At 40.6% G+C, this 24973-nt stretch overlaps 1 protein-coding gene across 1 annotated transcript in view; it reads left to right on the plus strand.

The window, feature by feature from the left end:
* Window positions 1–3740: 3740 nt before the first annotated feature.
* Window positions 3741–24973, plus strand: part of LOC148347549 (myosin-4-like) — a 33113-nt gene continuing 11880 nt past the window's right edge. The window contains exons 1-24 of the mRNA XM_088323054.1: window positions 3741–3931; window positions 5005–5227; window positions 5288–5431; window positions 7216–7372; window positions 9771–9798; window positions 9867–9981; window positions 10053–10145; window positions 13669–13732; window positions 13806–13904; window positions 15194–15297; window positions 15373–15511; window positions 15578–15696; window positions 17105–17254; window positions 17325–17495; window positions 17563–17869; window positions 17933–18003; window positions 19713–19800; window positions 20902–21019; window positions 21086–21209; window positions 21283–21419; window positions 22214–22469; window positions 24125–24367; window positions 24432–24608; window positions 24681–24826. Coding sequence (XP_088179180.1) covers window positions 5030–5227; window positions 5288–5431; window positions 7216–7372; window positions 9771–9798; window positions 9867–9981; window positions 10053–10145; window positions 13669–13732; window positions 13806–13904; window positions 15194–15297; window positions 15373–15511; window positions 15578–15696; window positions 17105–17254; window positions 17325–17495; window positions 17563–17869; window positions 17933–18003; window positions 19713–19800; window positions 20902–21019; window positions 21086–21209; window positions 21283–21419; window positions 22214–22469; window positions 24125–24367; window positions 24432–24608; window positions 24681–24826 — 3248 coding nt within the window. The 5' untranslated portion in view covers window positions 3741–3931; window positions 5005–5029. The remainder of the gene's footprint in view (window positions 3932–5004; window positions 5228–5287; window positions 5432–7215; window positions 7373–9770; window positions 9799–9866; window positions 9982–10052; window positions 10146–13668; window positions 13733–13805; window positions 13905–15193; window positions 15298–15372; window positions 15512–15577; window positions 15697–17104; window positions 17255–17324; window positions 17496–17562; window positions 17870–17932; window positions 18004–19712; window positions 19801–20901; window positions 21020–21085; window positions 21210–21282; window positions 21420–22213; window positions 22470–24124; window positions 24368–24431; window positions 24609–24680; window positions 24827–24973) is intronic.

Raw genomic sequence — 24973 nt, forward strand, 5'->3', positions numbered from 1 at the left:
GACACAAGAAAGCGGCCATGTCACACGGATCAGGGTGACACAACAAACTCTTCTGTTTAACAGCAGGGCCCGACAGCTTTCACCGGTTTACCCCTGCCGCATCATACAAGTGCCCTGCCCATCCCTTGGAACGCGTCCAAACATCCCATTATCCTTTCACTACACCTCTCCACTCATTCTTATCACCAACAAGAGCCCACTCTCCACTACGTTTAGACCTCTTTCCTGCAGTGCACTCATAACACCATCCATCCACGTCAATCGCGGCGTTCCTCTTGCTCTCCTTCCATTGACTTCTGCTCTGTAGATCCTCTTCAACATTCGCTCCTCATCCATCCTCTCCAAGTGTTCAAACCAACCAAGTGCTCTCTTACACACACACGCTTGCTCAGTTCCACTACTACACCAGTTTTGTCTCTCACTATTTCATTTCTCAGTCCATCCAATCTTGTCACTCCTAACTCCTCAAACACTTTCCTTCTAATTGGTATAATAGTTTGGGTATTTTGCCTTGTCTTCAAATAAAAGTTTTCTCTTTACTGTATGAAAGTTTTTTGTACTACTAGGAGGCACAAAATATTATGCAATGTCGCTTCAAATTGATTTAAAAAGAAGTGTTTTTGTTAGATCTCGTCTTGCCCATCTCAGCTCTAATCTGGATCTCTTATATAACTAAGAAGAGTGCGGAAATAATTATGTTGTTTATTTGTTACAGTATATAAAATCCACTTGTTAACACAATAACTCGTGTTTTTATTCCACATACTGTCTTGCTGTGAGTAAATAGGTGCCACGTTGTGTTAGATTTATTCTCGCTTAATAAGAGAAATTGCAACCATTAACAAGTGAGACAGTTGGCTTAGCTTGACAGGTATGCATCATACATACGTTATATGCTGGAAAAGGGAAGTATTAATTACAAAGTTTTATTCATCTAATGTGTTTTAAACAAAAGCATTAAATACATATTTAATTAGAAATACTTTAGAAATAAAATAATTAAAATAAATACCAATTCATTATTATAATACTTTTGCATTTATGCTATGTAATTTAAATAACCCTTTGCCAAGGCACATACATTTAATTAGAAAATACAGCAAAAAAAATTCCATTCAAATAAGCCAATAATTGGCTGCACTGGATAAACTATTGTAGTATCAACGTGCAATCTCAGACAGATAATAGACTGCGCCCAGTGCTTAGCACCTCCTTATTTAGACAACTTGAACTCGACTTGACATTTACTCATAAGCCGCGAGATTTGGCCATCTGTCACGTTACTGATTACAATAAACTCTTGTCGCAATCCATATTGTTGAGCCCCGGGCTTTCTCCGAGGTGCCGTTCAAAACTATAAACACGCATTATAAACACGTAGAATCAAAACAGACCAGTAAGCGTTGACCCTTTTGAGGACGGGCCCTAGGAATATCGAGCCCCAACATCTCTCACCCTCAAGATGGTCACAAAGTAAGCTGAAGGTTCATCGCCGGCTTGTTCATGATTTAGCACCCTCTTTGTCAGTTTACATCGTCTCATTTTCTCCTACGTGACCCCGACAAGGGATTTGGAACACAGTTACGGTTTGAACACATCACTTCGAAGACTAGAATAACCCCAGTCGGACAGACCCATGCTTGTTGTCACATTGAAATTATCTTCATCTCTGGGTACATATAAAAAGTGGAATATAGAAGTTTATTTTATGATCAGGGAACCGCCTGACATGGTCTAAGATGGACTTATGCAAAGGAAAGAAGTGTTGTGTGGTCTGATGAGTCCAGAAACAGTTTAAAAGTCTGCATCAGTTATCGTTTGGGAAGCTTGCATATATTTGAAAGATCCAAACAAGTTTTGGAGAAATATATAGACACTTACTGTATTTCTCCTAGATAGAAGCTCGGAGTAGAACCTCTGCTCCTCCACATTGATAGAAGCCAGTTGAGGTGGCTCAGGAATCTGGTTCGGATGCATCCCTTGTGAGGTGTTCCTGTAGGAGAATTATTAGGATGCTTATTTCTACTAAACACATAAGTGAGAAGCTTAATCCTTCCAGTAAGGACTCAGAGTAGAACCTTTGTTCCTGCACGCAGAGAGGAGAGGAGCCCGTCGAGGTGGCTCATGCATCTGGTTGGAAGCCTACCTGAGGTATTCTAGTTGGACAATTATAGATGTTTAATTCTGCTACACACATAGGCGAGGAGCTTTGTTTTCCAAGAGGGACTCAAGAGTAGAACCTCTGTTTCTCCACGTTTGCTCCTCCCTGGTAAAGTGTTTGAGGCATGGCCCTCAGGAGACCCCAAAAATGTCCCAGGTAATTCTAAATAAACTATGCTGGCTTGAGAACAACTCATTTTTTATTTGGATGAGTTAGATGAAGGATGGGGACAGGGAGGTCTGGGCTTCCTGGCTAAGCCAGATGTTAAAGGAACGGTAACAGTGGGGATTCCAGGCTAGAGACTTTGGCAAGGTTGGGACTTTCTGTAGTTGAAATTCCCACTTGTGATAATTAGCACACTTCTGATAACTTCTCAGCATATACTGTAGACCCATTATTTTGGTTGTAAAAAAAGTATGAATTAATAAATTGATGTCAGAAATCACTTAAGGTCTATACAAATAAATATAACTTGAGTTGACTTGGCTTCTATTTCTTGGCCTTCTGTGTCCTTCTGCAGAGCCACAGTGGAGAGTATAATATCATAATGCATTACATAGGGTCATAAATCATATGGAGAACAACTTTCAAGTTTTTTACTTCGTGTTTATCCTGGAATCAGGGTTGGGTAGGGTTACTTTAACTGGATTACTTTCAATTACTTTTGGATTACTCCAACACCAAATATGCTAATAAAAGACAAAATAAACTAAATATGAATAAAATGATGACTCACAACACGTGGTAAGCTTTCTCTCCTGGCTTTGATCTCTTTGATCTCCGGCAAAACTAATATGAAATGCGACAGAAACAAAATGAAAATAAATCCAAATGGCTTGCCAACATCATTTTTGCCGTTCCATGTATTCTGTTACTCCCCAAGCCTGCACAAAATTTAGTCATTTTATTCATATTTAGTTTCTTTTGTCTTTTATCAGCATATTTGGTATTGGAGTAGTCCAAAAGTAATTGAAAGTAATCCAGTTAAAGTAACCCTACCCAACCCTGCCTGGAATGCCATGTCTAATCTCTCTGTAAACAATGTACCCTACGCTGTTTTATCAATGACAATAAAGACAATTCTATTCAACTATAAAATGCAAAAACTCAGTCGTATCAGGAACTTCTCAAAACACCATGAGAAAAGTGTTGAGTGGATAACAAGAGGTACACAGGAGCATCCTTGCAGATAATTTCACCACATCAAAGCAAGGATGAGTTTATTAATATCTGCCCAATAACTCAAAGCCTTAAATTAGGTATGCAAAACAGTGTGCCTTTCAGATGCTCATTCATAATAGTCCTTTGGAATGATGACGTCTTATTGTTTGACCATAAACCCAAACATGACCCCCAAACAAGACCTTCCAGGCCCGCATTGAGGCATTATCTATCCTAAAGCTCTCATGACTTGACTTTTCCCACATTCACATCCACTGGAGAGACTGAGTGAAAGATGACAACTGCAGCCCTTGTGTTGTGCTTGTTGCCAAGGGCCAATCATCTTTGATGAAGCCTTAATTGTTTCGATCTTTGTATCGCTCATAAAGGTCGCCCTCCTTTGACATATTTTTTTCATCCTTAATCCTGGTGAGTCAGTGCCTTGGGTTTATAACAAAAGCTCAGAGATATCCCCGTTAAATCACATGCCAAAGTAATCGCTCTTCTACCCCGCGCCACATAACTTTGACCTAAATATAGGTGCCATGGACATTATAAAAGACATCAACGCAGACCTGGTGTGCATTTTTCAGCTCAGGACTCTTGCTGGTGAGTATGTTTTCATTTTTTTTCAACGATTCGGGTTGTTTGGGTGACGGTGAGACTTTAATTTAGATCAGGGATCATCAACGAAGTGCCCAGGTGACCCCCTAAAAACCACCACGAGCCTGCAAACTGATTCTGACAAAAGGTCACCATTGTTGGGTAATTGTGACTAACTAGAAATTTTGATTTCTACCTGGCGTGAAAAATCGTTGACACAGTGTCTTAAAAATACATGATGAATTCTTCCTAAAATATTTTTCAAATTAGCCTAATTCATTTCATGGTTATCGCAGTTAAGGGGCACTATTACCCCCTGTGATATGCCAAAATCTGCAAAGTAACTTACCCCCATTTTTACATACGCTCTGCCGACCCCACTCGCAACAAATAATTGACCGGGGATAATGGATTACAGCCACATGGGTGCTGGTCATTTTTTATTAAAAGAAGAGAATAAAGGTGCCACGCATAACAGAAATATCCTCTCTCAGCCCCCGCTCTCAGCAATAGTCGACTGGGGATAATCGATTGTGGCAAAAACAATGCAGTTCATTTTAAGTTGGACACAGTGGCACGCTTCAGCAGACGAAACCAAAAAGAATGGGCTCTGTCGACTTCTGCCCGAACAATAGTCGACCAGGGATAACAGATCGTGGCCACAGTGGTGTATTTCATTTTGGGCAGGCCAGAAGACCACGCCTCCCGATAAAAGTGCCGGTCCCTGCTCGTACAATACAGATTAGGGATAATGGATCGTGGCCGTAGTAATGCAGTTTTTTTTTGTAAACAGAACGGCAAAAAAGAGCCGCCAGGCCTGACAAAAGAGCAGAATTGTGAAATATTTTTCAACCTACGATGCACTGAGGGATTACAGCAGATTATGTGTGTAAATCACTCAGTGCCCAAATACATAGCAGATGTTTTAGTGGTTGACTGAGCCTATTTTAACCCGACTTTCATAAAAAAACTGGTAATAATATGATAATAACATAGTAACGACATAGTAATAAACATACTTATTATTTCAGTAATGCATATAAAACTGGTGGTCAAAAGTTTGGTGACCTCTGATTTAGGTTTCAAAAGACAAAAACGACAAAGATGGACTCAGACATGGCTGTTTTCGGAGAAGCGGCCCCGTACCTGCGGCGGCCTGAGCGGGAACGGATCGAGGCCCAGAACCGGCCCTTTGATGCCAAAACCTCCGTCTACGTGGTGGATCCCAAGGAGCTTTTTGTTAAAGGCACCATCCAGAGTAAAGATAAGAGCAAAGTGACGGTGAAAACCGACACCGGAAAGGTACGGGCCCCGTCGATGAAACAGCCGATCGAGCGGCGCTAATCGCTAGCGAAATTGCAGGTTGTCACGGCGACGGATGACGAAGTTTTCCCTATGAACCCGCCAAAGTTCGACAAAATCGAGGACATGGCCATGATGACCCACCTCAACGAGGCCGCCGTGCTGTACAACCTCAAGGAGCGTTATGCGGCATGGATGATTTACGTGAGCATTGCAAGAAAATTAGAAATTACATAACCTTTCTGCCTTTTATCAACAAACTTAGATACAAACTTTTTAATTTATTCTAAAGGCATTTGGAATATTTTTTCTTTATTTTGATTGGAAAACGTTTTTATTTTTGTTTCTTAATTATAACTTTTTTTGTCAATAGCCAATGGAATAGATCCGTCCTTGTTTTGAGTTTAATTCAAATAAATCAGAACAAAAATAATAATAATAATAATAATAATAATTTCCTTTGTATTGTCATTCTTTGTATCAATGTACACAGAACGAAATGTCGATACACCTGACCCGTTGTAGCGAGCCGATGCAGCCGCAGCCAACAGAGGGCGCCGCCATTATACCAAACAAACTTTAGTTTTACCTCTTTATGAGCTTAACAGACGCTGCCCTTTTTATGAACAAGTTCCGGACGATCATTCTTAAGTTGAATTTGTTCGTAAGTTGCTTCATTGCTCCATTTTGTATGTTTTAGGTTTATATAAGTACGTTCAAGGCTTGTATAAGTAACCTGTATTGTTTTGTACCAAAAAATACACATTTCAGAAAATAATATGCTCTATAAAGATAAATAAAGTTGAGTTTAAATTACTTTTGGAAGATGCGCTTCAAGAGTGAGGCGGCTTCCTCCTCCGTGGTAGATAATGGACGAAAAAAAGCGTTCCGACTAGGGCGCAATTGGTTGAGGTTAACAGGTATGAGATCGAGATACGTATGAGACGTAAGCACTTACTGTACGGTTAAAATGAACGTTACTGTAACAGGGATGTGATTTTTCCGACTATAGTCGGAATTCTGACTTTTTCACTTTCACTTTTTCACTTGCATAGTATACAAATTAAAAATCCGACTGTCTCACTCTTACCTTTATTGCTCTGGCGCACCCTGGCGGCCGTTAGAAAAATTGCATAAATTGGCCGCATCGTTGCGCAAGCTGCAGGGTCTGATCAAATGCAGATCAGATTTATTTACAAAAAAATCAGGTATGTGGGCAAATTATTTTGTTATTTAAATCTTCTAAAGATGTTATTAACTGATTAATTTAAGCATGGTTTTGGACAAGTAAATTGCTTAAAACCCCGGCTAGGTTTCAGACTTTTTCTCCTCACGTCAATCACATTCCTGGCTGCGGCTGCATCGGCTCGCTACAGCGGGTCAGGTGCAATCGACATTTCGTTCTGTGTACATTGTTACACAGAATGACAATACAAGGAAATTATTATTATTATTATTATTATTCCTGCTGTAACTATGAATAACCGTACACAGAAACAAATGTACAGCCCAATTTTGCTTTTGACTGTAGTAGTTTGCATGTGCAAACTGGAACAAGCTGATGCTGAAGGTGAACAGTCGCGAGAGGCGAGTTCCTCGAGCGGTCTCCAGTGGTAGCCTCTGGGAATGCTTGAGACCGGGATTTTTTGTCGTACGCAGAGCAAAATTTTGGTTCTAAGTAAAACTCAAAATTCTCATGATTCGAGTTGCTCATATGAAGAAGTACCACAACTGGCTCGGTTGCCTTAGGGTTGGGCACCCGCCCCAAAGTGGGAGATCACAGGTTCGAGCCTTGGCCGAGTCACTCCAAAGTCTTTTGAAATTTTACCCATTGCCTTCCTGCTTGGCGCTCGACATTAGGGGTTGGAATTGGGGGATTTGGTCACCTCAAGACTAGTAATAATCGGAAAAAAACAAAAAAATAAAGAGGTAATACTGTATTTGAGGGTTGCCCCCAGGACCAACTCCAGCCTGGCTTGCTCTTCCAGACCTATTCAGGCCTCTTCTGTGTGACCGTGAATCCGTACAAATGGCTGCCGGTCTATAACCAGGAGGTGGTTGTGGCCTACCGAGGCAAAAAACGCCAAGAGGCCCCACCGCATATCTTCTCCATCTCTGACAACGCTTACCAGTTCATGCTCACAGGTAGGGATGCACAATAACTATATACATGCGCGATAAAAAATGAAATGGAAATAGTCAAAGGTGCTTGTTTTTTATAGTTTATTGATATCACTGAAGAGTTAATCGTTTTGGTTTATAATCTGCTTGTTTGCAGTTTTTTGGAGATTGTGTGCTGTTCTATGAAGGGATTTTTCTCGCTTTGATTCTGGAAATCGTTAGGATTGAAACAGATTATTCTTGACTGCAATCAGTAAACGAATTTGCCTCTAGGTGTTGCTTGTGCTCCACCATAAATCTTTATTTTTTTCTGAAGGATGCTAGAATTTCCTACACTGATAAAAAATTAAATTACTGTATTACTTTGAGTTCTTTGAGTGCTGATATTAATTACTAATCCCAAGCAAATTGATTCATTGAACCAGGCCGATTAAAATAAGACCCACAATTTATTTACACAGAGAATTAATGATAGAAAAAAAAGGGGAGGGGAAGGCGCCGGACATTATAGGAGTTTTAGACCGCTGAATGTTACGAACACAAAAAGAAAGTGTTCCGCTATAATTCTAGTCGATTTGGGAAGGTTTCCTTGTACAGAAAAAAACGCTCATTCCCAAGAACCAGCAAACATGGTGTTAAAACTGAAACCGTCCTCCAACTTGTTGTTGCGGAGAGATTTGGTCTTGTGCTTCGGATGGTCACAACGTATGGCCAACGTGCTGAACTCAAGGCCGCCGTGAGATGGAATAAGAGCTTGCTCTGTCCACTCCACGCATCGGCCCGGTATTGCAGTACCTCCGGGAACGGTGCATTCGCAATGATCGCAACAAGGCTATAGGGCTAGGACCTTAGCTTAGCCTTTTGGCTGAGAGTAAGTGTCCCGGCTCCTAGGCTTTGTAGCGTATAATGAACTGACCGATAACGGATAATGGATAATGAATAACGAAGATAGATCAATAACCCTTAAAAACCCCAAAACCCCCCCTGCACGGCTGCTTGGTGCAGCCGTCATGCGAGACTAACCAACCAACCAGCTAAGGAGAAGAAGAGAGACAGGCTATCGCTCAGCTAAATTTTTTTATAGCAACCAGTGACGCTTGACCGAATCATGCCTCTATGGGCATGGTCTTAGATATTTGATACTCTCAGCATCGGGTGACGGTGTTTAAAATTGCGAAACTTGTTAGAAAGCCAAAGAAGTGGGAAGTTTGCATAATGTTCTGTACTTGTGAGTGTCCCTCCAATCGACATAATTACGTACGGTGAGAACATTATTTTATTAATACGTAGCCTTGGATGTTTTAATTACATTCAAAACTTCATTTTATCAGATTTCAGTATGGTACATGGTGAATTCTTACGTTCGGGAACTTTTCCATCCTTCCCAAAAGCGAGCCACCCAAAACAAAGAAGGTGGAAGTCATCTTTGTGCTGGGCTTTTATGCTCCAAATCTACTTTAAATTTAAAAAAAAAATATTTTTTATTTTAATAATTGTAACAATTTGTATTTGTTGTTGTTTTCACAAATACTGTGTTTCACTGTAAGTTACCATTTTTTTCTGGATTACTAAAAAAAACGAAATGAGACAGAAATTTGAAAGTGCCCCTTATAATCTGGTGTCCTCATACTCCGGAAAATATGGTGGATTAAATTGAATCATGGATAGTTACTGCACACAATAACCCTTTATGGTGAAACCAGTTGTCATAATGTTAGTTTAGGTTCTATGAAAATGGTCCTTTTAGTTTAAATGTTTTATATATCAAAATATATTTCACAAAGGACTCTTTTTTTGGTCGCGCGCCTTATATACCAGTGTGCCTTAGAATGCTGAAAATGTGCTGATTACCGTTATGTATTAAAAAGCTAAAAGTTTATTATTGCACTGAAGGGTAAATATTTCCAATTTCTCTATTTGTTTTGCTTCACTTTAAAGCCGCTTCATATAAAAAGTTGAGAGTTTATATTTGTTAAAGGTTCACTGTAGATTGAAAAAACAACAGCTATTATTTCAAAGCACATCTGAATGATTTTTTTCATTCATTTTTTGAATAATGTTACATTATTGAAGATTAAAGCAACAACAAAATCTTGAATAGCTGTTTGGGAACTGAAAGAACTGGCCGACCCTTTTCAGTGAGTCGAGCCAAAAGAGACGGTTTTCTAAAAAGAGCTGTGATTAATATCACTTATATTATGGGTGTGTTGCTTGTGTAAAAATACATAATTTCGAAAATTTTTAGATCCATTGTTCAATGTTACACATCCTTGGCTTAGAAAATACACATAAAAACTAAGAATCCTTCGGAGAATTCAAATTCAGCCTTTATTGACCCAACAATTGGCACGCGTCCCTACTCACAAATAAACGCTTTGCCATGAAATGCCCTGCGTTAAAAAAAGCATACTTTTTCTTTTAGATCGAGAAAACCAGTCCATCCTCATCACGTAAGTCGCGTCTTTACATTTAAAAACAAAAAAGAAAAAGGACAACACAAATACTTTCTCTTTTTTAGCGGAGAATCCGGTGCAGGAAAGACCGTCAACACCAAGCGCGTCATCCAGTACTTTGCAACAATTGCAGCGTCCGGAGACAAAAAGAAAGACTCGGTTGCACCCAGCAAGTTACAGGTGCTCACATAACATTGGGGGAAAAACATGGAAGCTTATTCTTGACTTTTGTCCGAACAATTTCATCATAGGGAAATCTGGAGGACCAGATCATCTCGGCTAACCCCCTGCTGGAGGCATTTGGAAACGCCAAAACCGTCCGAAATGATAATTCTTCACGTTTTGTGAGTAATGCTGTTCAAAATAATACATAGGACATTTATGTAAAAAATACCTACAGTACATTATTCCCAACTTAAGAATATATAGAGAAATTGAGAAATTTAATTCGAGACATTTTCCTGGGACTGTTTTTCGTTGCTGTCTCAAAATCAGGAACGCTAAAGTTAAGATTAAAATTGAGGATTGTGCTCAATTACTTGTCATTTTAAAGAAAATGCTGCAATTGATTACATAGAGGCTTCCAAAAGTCATGTGACTTGAAGCGGCTGTCATATTGGGTTACATACACAGTACTTAATAAATTTAGATGGTACTTCAAAGACTGAATACGAGGAATAGTTGAGCTAACAATGTAGCTTAAGACAATTAGTTCAAGATGACCGGGTATGGACGGCACGGCGGCGCAGTGGTTAGCGCGTCCGCGGCACCTTTCTGAGATCTTAGGATCAAACCTTCCTGTGTGGAGTTTGCATGTTCTCCCTGTGCTTGCGTGGGTTTTCTCCGGGCACTCCGGTTTTCTCTCACATTCCAAAAACATGCATGTCAGGTGAATTGGCCAGTTCAAATTGTCCCTAGGTGTGAATAAGCGAGTGAATTGTCTGTCCTTGTGTGCCCTGCGACTAGCTGGCAACCGGTTCAGGGTGTCCAGGACAGCTGGGATGGGCTCCAGCAACCCCGAAACGCTACTGAGGATAAGCGGTGCAGATAGCGGATGGATGTCTGGGTATGTCAGGACCAGAACAGAAACAGGAACCAATTGCGTCACGTTTACCACACTTTTATTGAATGGAAAAAGAAAGGGCTGCGCCCATGATCCGGTGTTCGCTGGACGCGGTAAGCAAGTCGCTCTCGTACTCGGATTGTGATCCGAACACGGAAGTGGATCTTCCCTAGAGAGCGATGGCGGTGTCAGGGACGGAATCACTGGTCGGTAGCCGGGACTAGGAGAGCAAGGCGTGGTCGGGGTCAGAAACAAGTTGTAATCCAGAAACGGGAGAGTAGACGTAGTCGGGGACAAAAAGGTTCGTAAGCCGGGACGGGAGAGCAGACATGGTCAGGATCAAAACAGGTCGTAGCCGGAGAGAGACGGGAGCAAAAACGGGACAGGTGGGAGTCAGGGTCGAGAAAGGCTTGCACTGAGGTTTGCAGACGGACTGACAACAGGTGATTGACAGAACTGGGTTTAAATAGGGACTGGGAGCCAATCAGAACCCGCAGCGGTTGGCGCCAAATGAGCGGGCACAGGTGAGTCACATCAGTAATCATGACAGGTATGAAATAACACCTCGTCTTTAAAACGCGTTTTAAACTTATAAAGTTCGTGTATCGATGTTTATTTGCATTTTCTCGCATTTTCCATTGTCATCAAATATGGGGGCCACTTAAAAAGTCACATGACCCTCGGAAACCTTTTTAAAGGTCTTTAACCTTTCCGTCTTTAAATGATTTTTTCATATTACACGAGTGCTACGTCTAATGTCGTAAACAATGTACACTACGTAGTAATAAAATTGCACATGGATGTATCACGGTGATGTGTTCCGGGCGGGCGTTTGGCTGGATTTGTCTGTGAAAAGAAAAAGACGGAATTAACAGTTTATGTCCTAGCTCTCGTCTTTAGCTCCAAAGCACAGTTGGTGCTACTCAGTTGAACAGGACTAGCAGTACTTGAGTCACAATGAATAGCGTGTTTCAGAATCTGTTTACCCGTATACCCTCAAAAAATTCCCTTTTTCAGGAATATGTCATACAAACATATGTCATATAACCTCATGCTGAGGTTTTGAGTTTTTCCTTGCCCTCATGTAGGTTTCAGATCAGGGCATGGTGTAGTAATAGTCAGTAGTCTGTAATAGGCTGTGGTATGTGCAGTCCTTCGAGACTTCTTGTGATTACGGGTCACAATAAACATGACTTGACTGAATCAATTACAATAAGACAATTCTATTCTCTACTAATATCAAGTTATTATTTTCATGTTTTTATCAATATCACTGACTAAGATTGAATTTTAGAAACAAATTGCATTCGATTCTTGTTGTTTTTAGACAATTAAATGAAATACAGCAGGGCTCTCAAACTCGAGGGGCCAATGATAGTTTGAGGCCCCCACAACATGATTAAGGGGCCGGTCACACAGGCGTTTGCGGCTGAATCACGGCCAGAAATTTCTGCCTGTGAGGCGGACGCTATTGGACGCTTTGAGATCGCCATATAGACGAGATACAGCAGTGCTTTACTCGCGGTCGGAAATTCACACGCGGTTGGCCGCGCGAAAAAGTTTTGAGCTGCTCAAAACTTTGAGCACGTGTTAACCGCGGGCGGCACACGAGGTAATGACGCGGAAATGACGCGGAACGACGTGCTCTGGCCGCGGCCAGGGCGTGGTTACACATGGGTAGGACGGGAAATTTCAGCGGGTAATCGTGGGTGGAGCATGGTAATAGCATGTTCTGCGCCTGTATCGCGGTGTTATTACGTGAAATTAGCGTGTTACGCGTGTGACGTATATACAGCGCGATTTGCCGAGCATGCGTCAGTTGTGCTCGAGACGTCAAGGGGTGAACATAGATCTCCGTCACCGTAGTGACCTCGTCTTAATCCATTTTTATTTCTTGACATTTCTTTTCATTTCATAACAAGATAATAAAATCAAAATGAAAAACTATTACAATAATAACATATTGGCTTCTTCGGTGCCATAGCTTGAAATCTTGATCTTCACGGGACTGTGTCTCGAGCGGTTATGATTTCTACAGCCCGGTGTTATGCCGAGAAATGCATCCCTGCCGAGATTTGCATCCCCTCGCTACTACAATCACTTTTACCTCGTTTAATCTCACTTTTATATCACTTTTAGGGAATGTAATGGCGAACATATAACCAAAACCACTTCGTCTTGCATTTGTTGGGAATGTAATACAACTTAAACCATTCCGTCTTTGTTTTTGTTGTGAACGTAATCGAACGGTAATGCACACCGTATATAAATCCTCCCCCCCTCGCGTGAACGCGCATTCTGCTGCGCTTCCAACAAAAGCGATCGTATTCTATATAAAACGCTTATTAAAACAATAAAGCGAGCTAATTATAACAATTGGGAGATCCTAGTCTATATAACTGTTTTGCGGGCATACCACCGATGAACAGCGGGTTGGCCAATTTTGCGCATTTTCCATCGCGGGCAACCACGGGCACAAAAAAAAAAACGCAAAATTTTAGCCGTGATTCAGCCGCAAACGGCTGTGTGACCGGCCCCTAAGGTGTAATGTAAATGCAACTCAGGCACATTATGGATTATTTTATGACTGATTGATCCATTAATTTTCCTAGTAATGGTTTTATTTTTAGATTTTATTTATATACATTAGAAAATGAACTTTCCTTGTGGAAAGCTTGATTTGGCCCAACCTCACCAATACCCTCGCTCTGCTCCAAGTAAAATGAGTTTGAGACCACCGGTTTACAGTTTTTGTTAAATGTGAAACACAATTGCGATATTTAAAGTATTTATTTTCTTCCCAGGGCAAATTCATAAGAATTCATTTCGGCACAACAGGGAAATTGGCCTCAGCTGACATTGAAACATGTAAGTTCAGTACAAATACAAAGGATGTGCATTTTTTTCATCGTAGTAAGATGTTGCTTTTTGTGTTTGTTAGATTTGTTGGAAAAATCTCGAGTTACGTTCCAATTGTCTGCAGAGAGGAGTTACCATATTTTCTACCAGATCATGTCCAACAAGAAACCTGAGCTCATAGGTACCGTGGAATGGATACTTGTTTGTTTTCGGAAATGATTTTTTTAACCCCCTAAAGAACTTTGTACACATCTTCTATTACTCTTTTTGTAGGCAAAATCCAACAAACTAAATTCTTATTTATGGGTATATTTATTTAAAGCGAGTGAACAAAAAATGTTTCTTTTTTACTTTTTTGCAAGTTATATGGCTAACTTTTTTGCTTTGTGACTAGCTATTTTCCTACATTTAATAATAATAATAATAATAATAATAAAGCTATATAGCAGGCTATCTGGATAGCTTTTCGATTTTTTATTTGTTTTCTATCTAGCTAAAATTTTACTTTTTTTACTAAGCTAAATTTTGGGTTGCCTTCCAGCTAGCTATAGAGCTTTGCTTTTAACTTTCTATTTAGCTATTCAGATGGCCTGTTACTCTTCTAGCTATATGTCGAACTCCCTATTAATCTTTACCGTTCTAGGTAACTATCAAGCTGCCTTTTTTAGCTCTTTAGCAAGCTATCTAGCAATTTATTTACATTTTATGCATGCAAGCTGGCTAACATTTTAACTTTTTTTGCCAGATATCAGGCTAAATTTTGGCCTCCTTACTAGCTAGCTATGTAGCTTTATTTTTAACTTTCTATCTGACTGTTGGGATGGCTTTATAAACGTTTAGCTTGCTATCTAGCCCCCTTTTAGTTTTTTACCTGTTCCCTGTTACCTTCCTAGCTAACCATCAAGCTAACGTTTTAGCTATTTAGTGAGCCATCTAGCTAAGTTGTTATTTCAGATATGCATATCAAACTGGGTGCCCTTTGTGCTAATTAGTAACAAAAAGTAGCAATTAGCTTGAAAAAGGTTAGAATCCCCTGCTCCAGCATTAATCGTTGGAACAGATAGTATTTTTTTGTAAGCTCATTGACCTCCATACACAAGCGAAGGAAGCCAATCATGAAAAAGGATAGCAAAAGTAAGTTGCTTTTCCCTGCGTCTTCTTGGAAGAGAGGCAACATGAAAGTCCCGAAACAACCGTCCTATGACTTGAAAACAAAGATAGTTCAACATTATAGGTTTTAGGGAAGAATACATTAAAAAAAAACTAGCTCAGAGATTTCAGCTGTCTGTTTTCCCTGTAAGAAAAATAGAGAGGAGATGGAGGGTCACAGGTACAGTTTTAGTTAAGAATCGGAGTAGTAGGCTAAGATAAATTTCAGCTAAGCAGAGGTGAAGTCAAACCTAACTAACTATACAGGACATGACCTGGTCGGTTCCTACGCATCAAGTCTTGAAATTCCTTTTTTTGCAGAGGCTCTGCTCATAACAACCAACCCGTACGACTACCCGTTTGTCAGCCAGGGCGAGATCAGTGTCGCCAGTATTGACGACAGCGAAGAGCTCCTGGCTACCGACGTGAGAGTTTCCCGACCGAACGCCGTCGACTGATGATTGCGGTGGTTCTAGTGCCTGGTCCCGTTATCCTTTCAGAGCGCTATCGACACCCTGGGATTCAGCGCGGAGGAGCGAATCGGCCTTTACAAGCTCACGGGTGCAGTGATGCATTACGGGAACATGAAGTTCAAGCAGAAGCAGAGAGAAGAGCAGGCCGAGCCGGACGGCACTGAAGGTCTGTCCTGTGACTTCAAAAGAACTCTCATCGTATTTTGGGGGTTTAACATATATATTTTTCCAGTGGCAGACAAAGCGGCCTATCTGATGGGTCTAAACTCCGCAGACCTGTTGAAAGCATTGTGCTACCCCAGGGTAAAGGTGGGAAACGAGTACGTCACCAAAGGACAGACTGTACAACAGGTATATTGAGCCAGCACTGAAATCAAGTCCATTGTCTTCATTGTCCACAAGACCATAAGCTGTTTTGATGCACTAGCTTTGGCGGAACAGAGAAAAGACAAACATCCTCTAACCTTTCTCAAACTATTTTTATTAAAAAAAAAAAAAAAACAGGGCACCTTTTCGCAAAATATACAATTTTTTAATTCATTAAATGATCTAAAAAGCATATTATAATCAAATGTATTAACACCTTTTCTGCCTCCTGGAACCTCAGTCTATCTGATCCGTGGTCATTAATATCTTATAATAAAGATAGTTATTATTTTTGTGCTTTTCACTATAAATCTTCATAGAACTTTGGCCATTCCCGCATAGTTTCACCTAGTTGATTCAAGTAGTCAGGAAACCAGCAGAGGTAAAGGCAAATGTGATGGTGTCATACTTCCTCCCCATGACTTATGCATTCTAAAAAGAAAGAGGAATAATAATGCACAATACGAGCAGAGTGATTTGCCACAATAAATACAATAAACAATAATGTCAGAACCCGAACAGACGGTAGACCCAAACGCGTAACGTTTTCACACCAAGCTTTATTTACGGAAGCGGAGCAGTCATGCGCGGGAATATAAACGCAAGCAATTCGGCGATGGCTGGGCCGAAGAAGCGGGGCAGAGAAGTCAGGCACGGGAAAACAGAAAAACAGGGGCAGACGAGTAGGATACCAAACGGGACGGGACAGACGAGATCGATAATAATAGTGAAACTTATAATAACAAGTATTGTAAAAATAAGAAGAAAAGGAAAAGTAAATTTGTGAAATGTAAATGTATTTTGTTGAAAAAAAAAAGCACCGTATCACAAATTGTGAACAGCAAACAAGTATTCATCAAAATTATTTACCTGAGGTACCTGCCGAGCAGATGATTTTGGAATGTGATAATGAAACAAATGATGAGAAACAAATTTTTCTCCTTTTTTGGACAATTTCATGTGGCACACTGGTTAAAAAACTAACCTGTAGACTGCCTTCTGTTCCGTTTTACAGAGGCGGACCTAGGTGCAGACACACAAGCTGAGTTGACAAGTTCATTTTGGGAAGAGGGTAAAGGGAAGTAACAAAAAGCGCCCCACACATGCGGGGAGGGGGAAAACGATAAACAAAAACACAGTCCAGAACAAACTCAGGATACAAATAGTCTTAAATCGGGCACGGAAAGCAACGATCCCACAGCTTCCTTCGTCGGCAATGTGATTATATGCAATGCATTAGAGGCAAGCGTGAGGATCCTCCAGTCAACTTGTCCGCTAGCGCCCTCTGGGGAGGTTCTGGATTCTAACACCTGCCATGTGATTGAAGAGCTTGCAACTCAAAAAGCAGTTTCAATACCTTACCTGTGTTCATTTATCTTTTATCCCTGCCCAGGTCTATAATTCCATCGGTGCCTTGGGCAAGTCAGTGTACGAGAAGATGTTTCTGTGGATGGTGATCCGTATCAATCAGATGCTGGATACCAAGCAACCACGTCAGTTCTTCATCGGTGTCCTGGACATCGCTGGATTTGAGATTTTTGATGTGCGTTTCTTTCCCATTCACATGTCGCCTACCGGAACCACAAAGTCCGACAGTTTGTTCTTTTATTCAGTACAACAGTTTGGAGCAGCTGTGCATCAACTTCACCAACGAGAAACTGCAACAGTTTTTCAACCACCACATGTTCGTGCTGGAGCAAGAAGAGTATAAGAAAGAAGGCATTGAATGGGAGTTCATTGACTTCGGGATGGACCTGGCGGCTTGCATCGAGCTCATTGAAAAGGTTCACAAATCAACCCGTCTTTGTAACTGACTATAAACTAAAAATAATTTGTAACCGGTTACCGCAGCCGATGGGTATCTTCTCTATCCTGGAAGAGGAATGCATGTTCCCCAAGGCGTCCGACACCACCTTCAAAAACAAACTTTACGACCAACATCTCGGAAAGTCCGGCAACTTCCAGAAACCCAAACCTGTCAAAGGCAAAGCCGAGGCTCACTTTTCTTTGGTGCACTACGCCGGCACGGTGGATTACAGCATCACGGGCTGGTTGGACAAAAATAAGGACCCGCTCAATGAAACTGTAGTCCAGCTCTTCCAGAAGGCGGGACTTAAACTCTTGGCTTTTCTTTATAGCAGTTACTCTTCGTCAGATGGTGAGATGACAATTACTCTGTAGTTCTAAGAATCATCATTGTGACATTCCCATTTGTTATCAGATGGCACAAGTGGGAAGAAGGCTGCCAAGAAGAAAGGCTCTTCTTTCCAGACGGTTTCAGCGCTCTTTAGGGTATGTAGCATCTCTAAAAGATTAATAGATTGAACCATTGTTGTAATATTTCATATGTATTCAGTCATGGATGTAAAATGTCTTCAGTCATTTAACATCCTCATTTACTTAGTCTTAATTATTTACCTTTATTTATCCAGTATGGTTTACACAACTTTTCATTTATATTGTAACCAGAAGTGGCCCTGAGCATTATCATATCCGATCTGCAACCTCAGTGGAAATGTTTAAATCTAAGCTTAAAACTCACTTCTACTCTATAGCATATGAATAACCTAAACTGCTTATGTGTAATAACCTGTGAAGCCCTTTGAGACTCTTTGTGATTAAGGGCTATACAAATAAAAATGACTTGACTTGACTTGCTAGAACCAGTTCAGACAAAGGCAGTGAAAATTTCTACCGCTGTACCTTAAGTTTTTTTTACCTCAAAGTTAACGTTTTTATTCAGTTTATGGACCCCCCTTTGTTAGCATAAATGTGATTGAAAGCCATTATTCTATTTGCACTTGTGAATTGCTACAGCCATTGTAAGTATCTCATTTGTGCACGGAATATTCTGCGAATAAAACCTTCAATGGAGCTGCTCATCATCCCCAGCCTTTACTTTAACAATGTATCCTCTTGCTATCCGGAATTAAATGCACATGCAGAGAAAATAATGTTGATTTACATTGTAAATTGTTGTAAATTTTACAACATTTGATACTTTTAATTCACATGCACAAACATATGTATACAGTGGAACCTCGGTTCTCGACCATAATTCGTTCCAGAACCCTGTTCGAAAACCGATTCGGTCGATTACCGAAAATCGTTTTTTCCATTAAAAATAATGTAAATCGCTTTAATCCGTTCCAACACCCTGAATGTTTAACATTAATGTAAACATGAAGCTAACCCAGGCTAATCGTTTCTGTACGAAAGATTACGCTAACATGAACGTGTGAAAAAAAAAAAATCAGGTCGTTTACACGTCATTTAGCACCTGGGTCTCCACAACAAGTGGCTAGCGCTTCATTGGAGAGGGAGCTACCTTCCAACACCCTGAATGTTTTACGTAAACAAAGCTAACCCAGGCTAATCGTACGTTCGCGTTATCGTAATCTTCCGTACGAAAGATGACGCTAACATGAACGTGTAAAAATAAAAAAAGGATTATGAATAGGATTTCTTACCTTTGTGGTGGACGGTGGGGAGAGAAAAATCATCAAAAGTTTTTCAACCTCTTCCAAAACTTGCGGCAGTTGTTTGCTTATAGCGCTAACTTCCTTAGCCGCATCACTCGATTTCACAGCCTCCTTATTCTTTACTATCGTACTGATAGTAGATTTAGCCATGCTGTATTCACTAGCGAGATCGGAAATTCGTAAACCTCTTTCATATTTAGCTATTATGTCTTTCTTAAAGGCAATAGTTGGACAAACAACTTGTCTTTTTTCACCTGTCCTGCTTGCACCGACCTTCTTCGGAGGCATAATTAGGGGCTAAAAAACCCGTACGCCGCTCAGCATCGCACCCTAGCGTACCGGCGTTTGAACTCCGATTTTTTGACCGAACAGCGAAGCAAGAATTTCTCGAAATTTTTGGTCGAACACCGATTTGTCCGAACTGAGAGGCGTTCGAAAACCGAGGTTCCACTCTATATGTATATGATTTTGAGTGCAATGTAAATCAAGTTTGATCCGATAAAAGATTCTGTCCCACAGGAGAACCTCGGGAAGCTCATGACAAATCTCAGGAGTACCCATCCCCATTTTGTTCGGTGTCTCATTCCGAATGAAACAAAAACACCAGGTATGCACGTCTCACCGAACGATCAAATCAAATCAAATATATTTGCATGGCACTTTTCAGGACAAAAGAAATGCGATATAAAAGCATTCCGCATACGAGACAATAGAATCCCCGCTCCACTCCCCACTCGACAATCCAACAGACATCATACACAGACCCAAGCAATGGTTAATACATTTAACACTAAAGAAATAGTAATAGAAATAAAATATGATTATGGCAAGACACAGGCTAATCATGTAAGGACTTAAGGGAGGCTTATACACACTGATAGGGATGGCCGCAGATGGCCTCAGGATTTTCAGCCGTTGAACCACTTCCTTTTAGTGTGATTCCCCAAAACGAGCAAACACTAAAATATAAAAATGGAAACACAAACAACTGTGGAATAAAACATTAAAGTGTAAAATAAAAAAGTAAAGTATGATACAGTAAAAGATGAGAAAAATAAACGGATCAAAACTTATTAAAAATTATTAATTAAAATCCATGTAAAAAAGTGGGCCTTGAACCTATCAAGGGTCCCTGCAGACCTGATGTCCCCTGGCAGACTGTTCCATAGGTGAGGACCCAAGTAGCTGAATGTTCCTTCACTATAGGTTTTGGTCCTTACCCTAGGAGCAGTCAACAAGCCGCTGCCAGAGAACCTCAGGGACCGCGAGGGCTGATATAAAAGCAAATTCGACAGATAGGACGGCCCAAGACTATAAGGACATTTAACAACTAGTAAAAACACCTTAAAATTGATCCTGTAATGCACAGGGAGCCAATGCAGTGATTTTAAAACCGGTGTAATGGGATCCCTCCCCCCGGTCCCCGTAAGCACCGGTGCTGCTGAGTTTTGTAATAGCTGCGAGCTAACAATGCTTTTTTTGGGAAGACCGGAGAGCAGGGCATTACAATAATCTAAACAAGTATATATATATATATATATATATATATATAAGCATGCATCAGTTCCTTTGCGTTTGACTGATAGAGATGACACAGCCTGATTGGGAGTAAATAAGAAGTTTTACATGTTTTCAAAGCCAACCTTACCACAGTTTTGTGATCAAATCATCAAATTGTGTGTTTTAAATAATAAATACTTTCTATAAGGAATTATGGAACATCATCTGGTTATACATCAGCTCCGATGTAATGGAGTGCTGGAGGGAATTCGCATCTGCAGGAAAGGCTTTCCCAGTCGGATTTTGTACGGGGATTTCAAGCAAAGGTATTTACTTTTGGGGTGAATCAAAACCAAAGGCCTGTACAGTATTCCAATCCTATTTCCCTGCAGGTACAAAGTATTAAACGCAAGCGTTATCCCTGACGGCCAATTTATCGATAACAAAAAAGCTGCAGAGAAGCTCTTGGGATCTATAGATGTGGATCACACACAATATAGATTTGGGCACACCAAGGTATTTATTTCAATGGAGCCAACGTTCCTAAAGCTCTATCCTGGGAGTCAAATGTGTATTTTTTTTGCCGTAGGTTTTTTTCAAAGCAGGACTTTTGGGTCACCTGGAAGAAATGAGAGATGAGCGACTGGCCGCTCTCATTACCATCACTCAAGCCTTATGTCGCGGCTTCCTCAGGAGAAAAGAAATTCAGCAAATGACGGAAAGGAGGTAAGGAGAATTAATAGTTACAGTAGAACCTTGGGATAGGTTGTTCATCCATTCTGAGGTGAGTTATGCATAGTCAAATTGTCTCATTGCGGAAATAGAAACCTTAGCTCGGTTAAGTAACATTATAAATTAACATATAAGGAAAAACAACATTTTATTTACTTTTTTATTTACCTTGTGTCGTAACTTGAACTGGTTGGGTCGAGTTACAGGTGGATGCAAAGGGGGGGTAAGATTGCGGATTAAAAGTGAAATCTGATTTTTTTTAAAAACAGTAGCTAGAATTGTCGTTCCATAGAGGATTTCCTTGTTTTAATTGTCTCCTTATTGTTTATAACAATGATTTATTGCCCATACCCAATGCTACTTAGTGAGGGGAGCAGTTTGTGTGCCTTCTTTGTATTTCTTGATAGTGCAAGCTTCGATTGCATGGTTATCATGTTTTTGCTTCTCCCGTTAGCATGACCACAAGTCTTGAGACCCATAGCGAGTCGATACAGTACAAAAAAGAAAGTCTTTACAAAGCACGACTGATTCTAAACTGAATGAAAAGACAGAAAGGCATTGTGGGAGATAGTTAAGTCAATAAACAATCTGCAGATTTTTGATGCAAATCGATTGTAGATAAGCATTTTTTATGATGTCGACAATAAGCAGACAGGTATCTGTTTCAATTGTGGACGTTTTTGGGAACACAAAATACTTTGTTGTTGATGTCATATAGTGGAGAAAATGCCCAAAAGAATGGGGAGAAAAACGAAATCTTAATCTCAAGGGTTTCATTTCCTTTGCAGAGAGAGTGTTTACACCATCCAGTACAACATTCGCTCTTTTATGAACGTCAAACACTGGCCGTGGATGAAGCTCTACTTCAAGATCAAACCGCTTTTGCGAAGCGCCGAGACAGAGAAGGAAATGGCCCTCATGAAGGAGGAATTTGCAAAATGCAAGGAGGATTTAGCAAAATCTGAGGCCAAGAGAAAGGAGATGGAAGCCAAAATGGTTTCCCTTGTTCAGGAGAAGAACGATTTGTGTCTGCAGGTCCAAACTGTAAGTTGAAACTCAAAAATGAGAGAATAGATGTACAGTGAAGAAAATAAATATTTGAACACCTTGCTATTTTGCTATTTCTCCCACCTAAAAATCATGGAGGGGTCTGAAATTTTTGTCCTAGGGTGCATTTCCATTGTGAGAGAGATAAACTAAAAAGAAAAATCCAGAAATCTCAATACATTATTGGTTAACAATTTATTTGTGTGATATAGCTACAAATAAGTATTTGTTCACCTGAGTGTCATCGAGAATTCTGACCCTGAAAGATCTGTTAGTCCACCCGTTATAAGTCCACCTGCACTCCATGTATCATCCTGAATCAATGCACCTGCTTGTGGTGGTTAGCTGCGCAAAGACACCTGTCCACCTATACAGTCAATAAGACTTTAACTTGTAACATGGCGAAGACCAAAGAGCTGGCCAAAGACAACATAAACAAAATTGTAGACTCCACAAGGGTGGAAAGGGCTACGGAGCAACTACCAAGCAGCTTGGTGAAAAAAGGTCCACTGTCGGAGCAATCATTGGAAAATGGAAGAAGCCAAACATGACGGTCAATCTCAAACGGAGTGGAGCCCCATTCAAGATATAACCTTGTGGGGTCTCAATGATTCTAAGAAAGGTGAGGAATCAATGACCTGAAAAGAGCTGGGACCACCATTTACAAGGCTACTTTACAAAATACACTAAGACGTCATGGTTTGAAATCATGCACAGCGCGAAAGGTTCCCCTGCCTAAACCAGCACATGTCAAGGCCCGTTTTAAGTTTGCATATGACCATTTGGATGATACAGAGGAGTCATGGGAGAAAGTTTTGTGGTCAGATGAGACCGAAATAGAACTTTTTGGTCATAATTCTAATAAGCGTGTTTGGAGTAAGAAGAATGAAGTGTACAATTTGAAGAACACCATCCATGCTCTCAAGCATGGGGTGGTAGCATCATGCTGTTTTTCTGCACTTGGGACAGGAGGAGTGCACTGCATTAAAGAGAGGATGACTGTGGACGTGTATTGTGAGATTTTGGGGAACAACCTCCTTCCCTCAGTCAGAGCATTGAAGACGGGTCGTGGCTGGGTCTTCAAACACGACAACGACCCAAAGCACACAGCCAGGAAAACCAAGTAGTGGCTCCTTAAAAAGTATGTCAAGGTTCTCGCACCGCCCAGCCAGTCTCCAGACCTGAACCCGATCGAAAATCTTTAGAGGGAGCTCAAACTCCATGTTTCTCAGCGAGAGCCCAGAAACCTGACTGATCTAGAGAAGATCTATGTGGAGGAGTGGGCCAACATCTCTCCTGCAGTGTGTGCAAACCTGGTGAAAGACTACAGAAAGCGTTTGAACTCTGTAATAGCTACTGTACCAAATATTAACATTCATTTTCTCAGGTTTTCAAATACTTCTTTGCAGCTGTTTCTCACAAATAAATCATTAAAAAAACATGCATTGTTATTTCTGGAATTTTCTTTTTAGTTTATCCCTCTTACATTGGACATGCACCTTCGGTGAAAATTTCATCCGCTTCCACGATTTCTAAGTGGGAGAAATAGCAAAATAGCAGGGTTTTTAAATACATATTTTCTTCCCTGTATTTCTAACCAAGTTACCCGCTTATGGGTAACTAGCATTTCATGTTGGTTTGTGCATAATTAGGAAGGCGAAAGCCTGGCAGATGCAGAAGAAAGATGCGATGGACTCATAAAGAACAAGATAGCGTTAGAGGCAAAAACCAAAGAACTGAGCGAACGGCTGGAAGATGAAGAAGAAGTAAACGCCGAACTCACGGCCAAGAAGAGGAAGCTGGAGGATGAATGTTCTGAACTCAAAAGGGACATCGATGACTTGGAACTCACCCTTGCCAAAGTTGAAAAGGATAAGCACGCCACCGAAAACAAGGTGGGACATTTCCACAGAGAAAAGACAAAGGAATGTTTGTTGAATGTATTGATTCGTTCTTCAGGTTAAAAATTTGACAGAGGAGATGTCTTCCCTGGATGATACCATTGTCAAGTTAACTAAAGAAAAGGCAGCTCTGCAGCAGGCCCACCAGCAGACCTTGGAGGACCTTCAAGCCGAGGAAGACAAAGTCAACAGTTTGAGCAAAGCTAAAATCAAGCTGGAGCAACAAGTCGATGATGTCGGTATTCTATTCATTTCCCAAATTCAGTCATAATAATCCTTACAAAATACTTTTCTGTCCTCGGGTTAGCTGGAGGGTTGTCTAGAACAAGAGAAAAAGAATCGTATGGATGTGGAAAGGACCAAGAGGAAGATAGATGGAGATCTGAATCTTGCCCAGGAAGCCATCATGGATTTGGAGAATGACAAACAAACTCTGGAGGAGAATCTCAAAAAGTAAACACTGGCAAAAGTACCTTAAGAACTGGGGTCATTGAGGTGTAGTCCCACAAAAAAACGTTTGACGAGCCTGCATAACGGTTCTGAATAATTTTCACCATTGATCGGTCATTGTGATTTCCAGGGTTGGGTAGGGTTACTTTA

Source organism: Urocampus carinirostris, chromosome 19 (assembly GCF_059441175.1).
Source record: "Urocampus carinirostris isolate Australia breed hairy pipefish chromosome 19, RoL_Ucar_1.0, whole genome shotgun sequence".
NCBI classification, from domain to species: Eukaryota; Metazoa; Chordata; class Actinopteri; order Syngnathiformes; family Syngnathidae; genus Urocampus; species Urocampus carinirostris.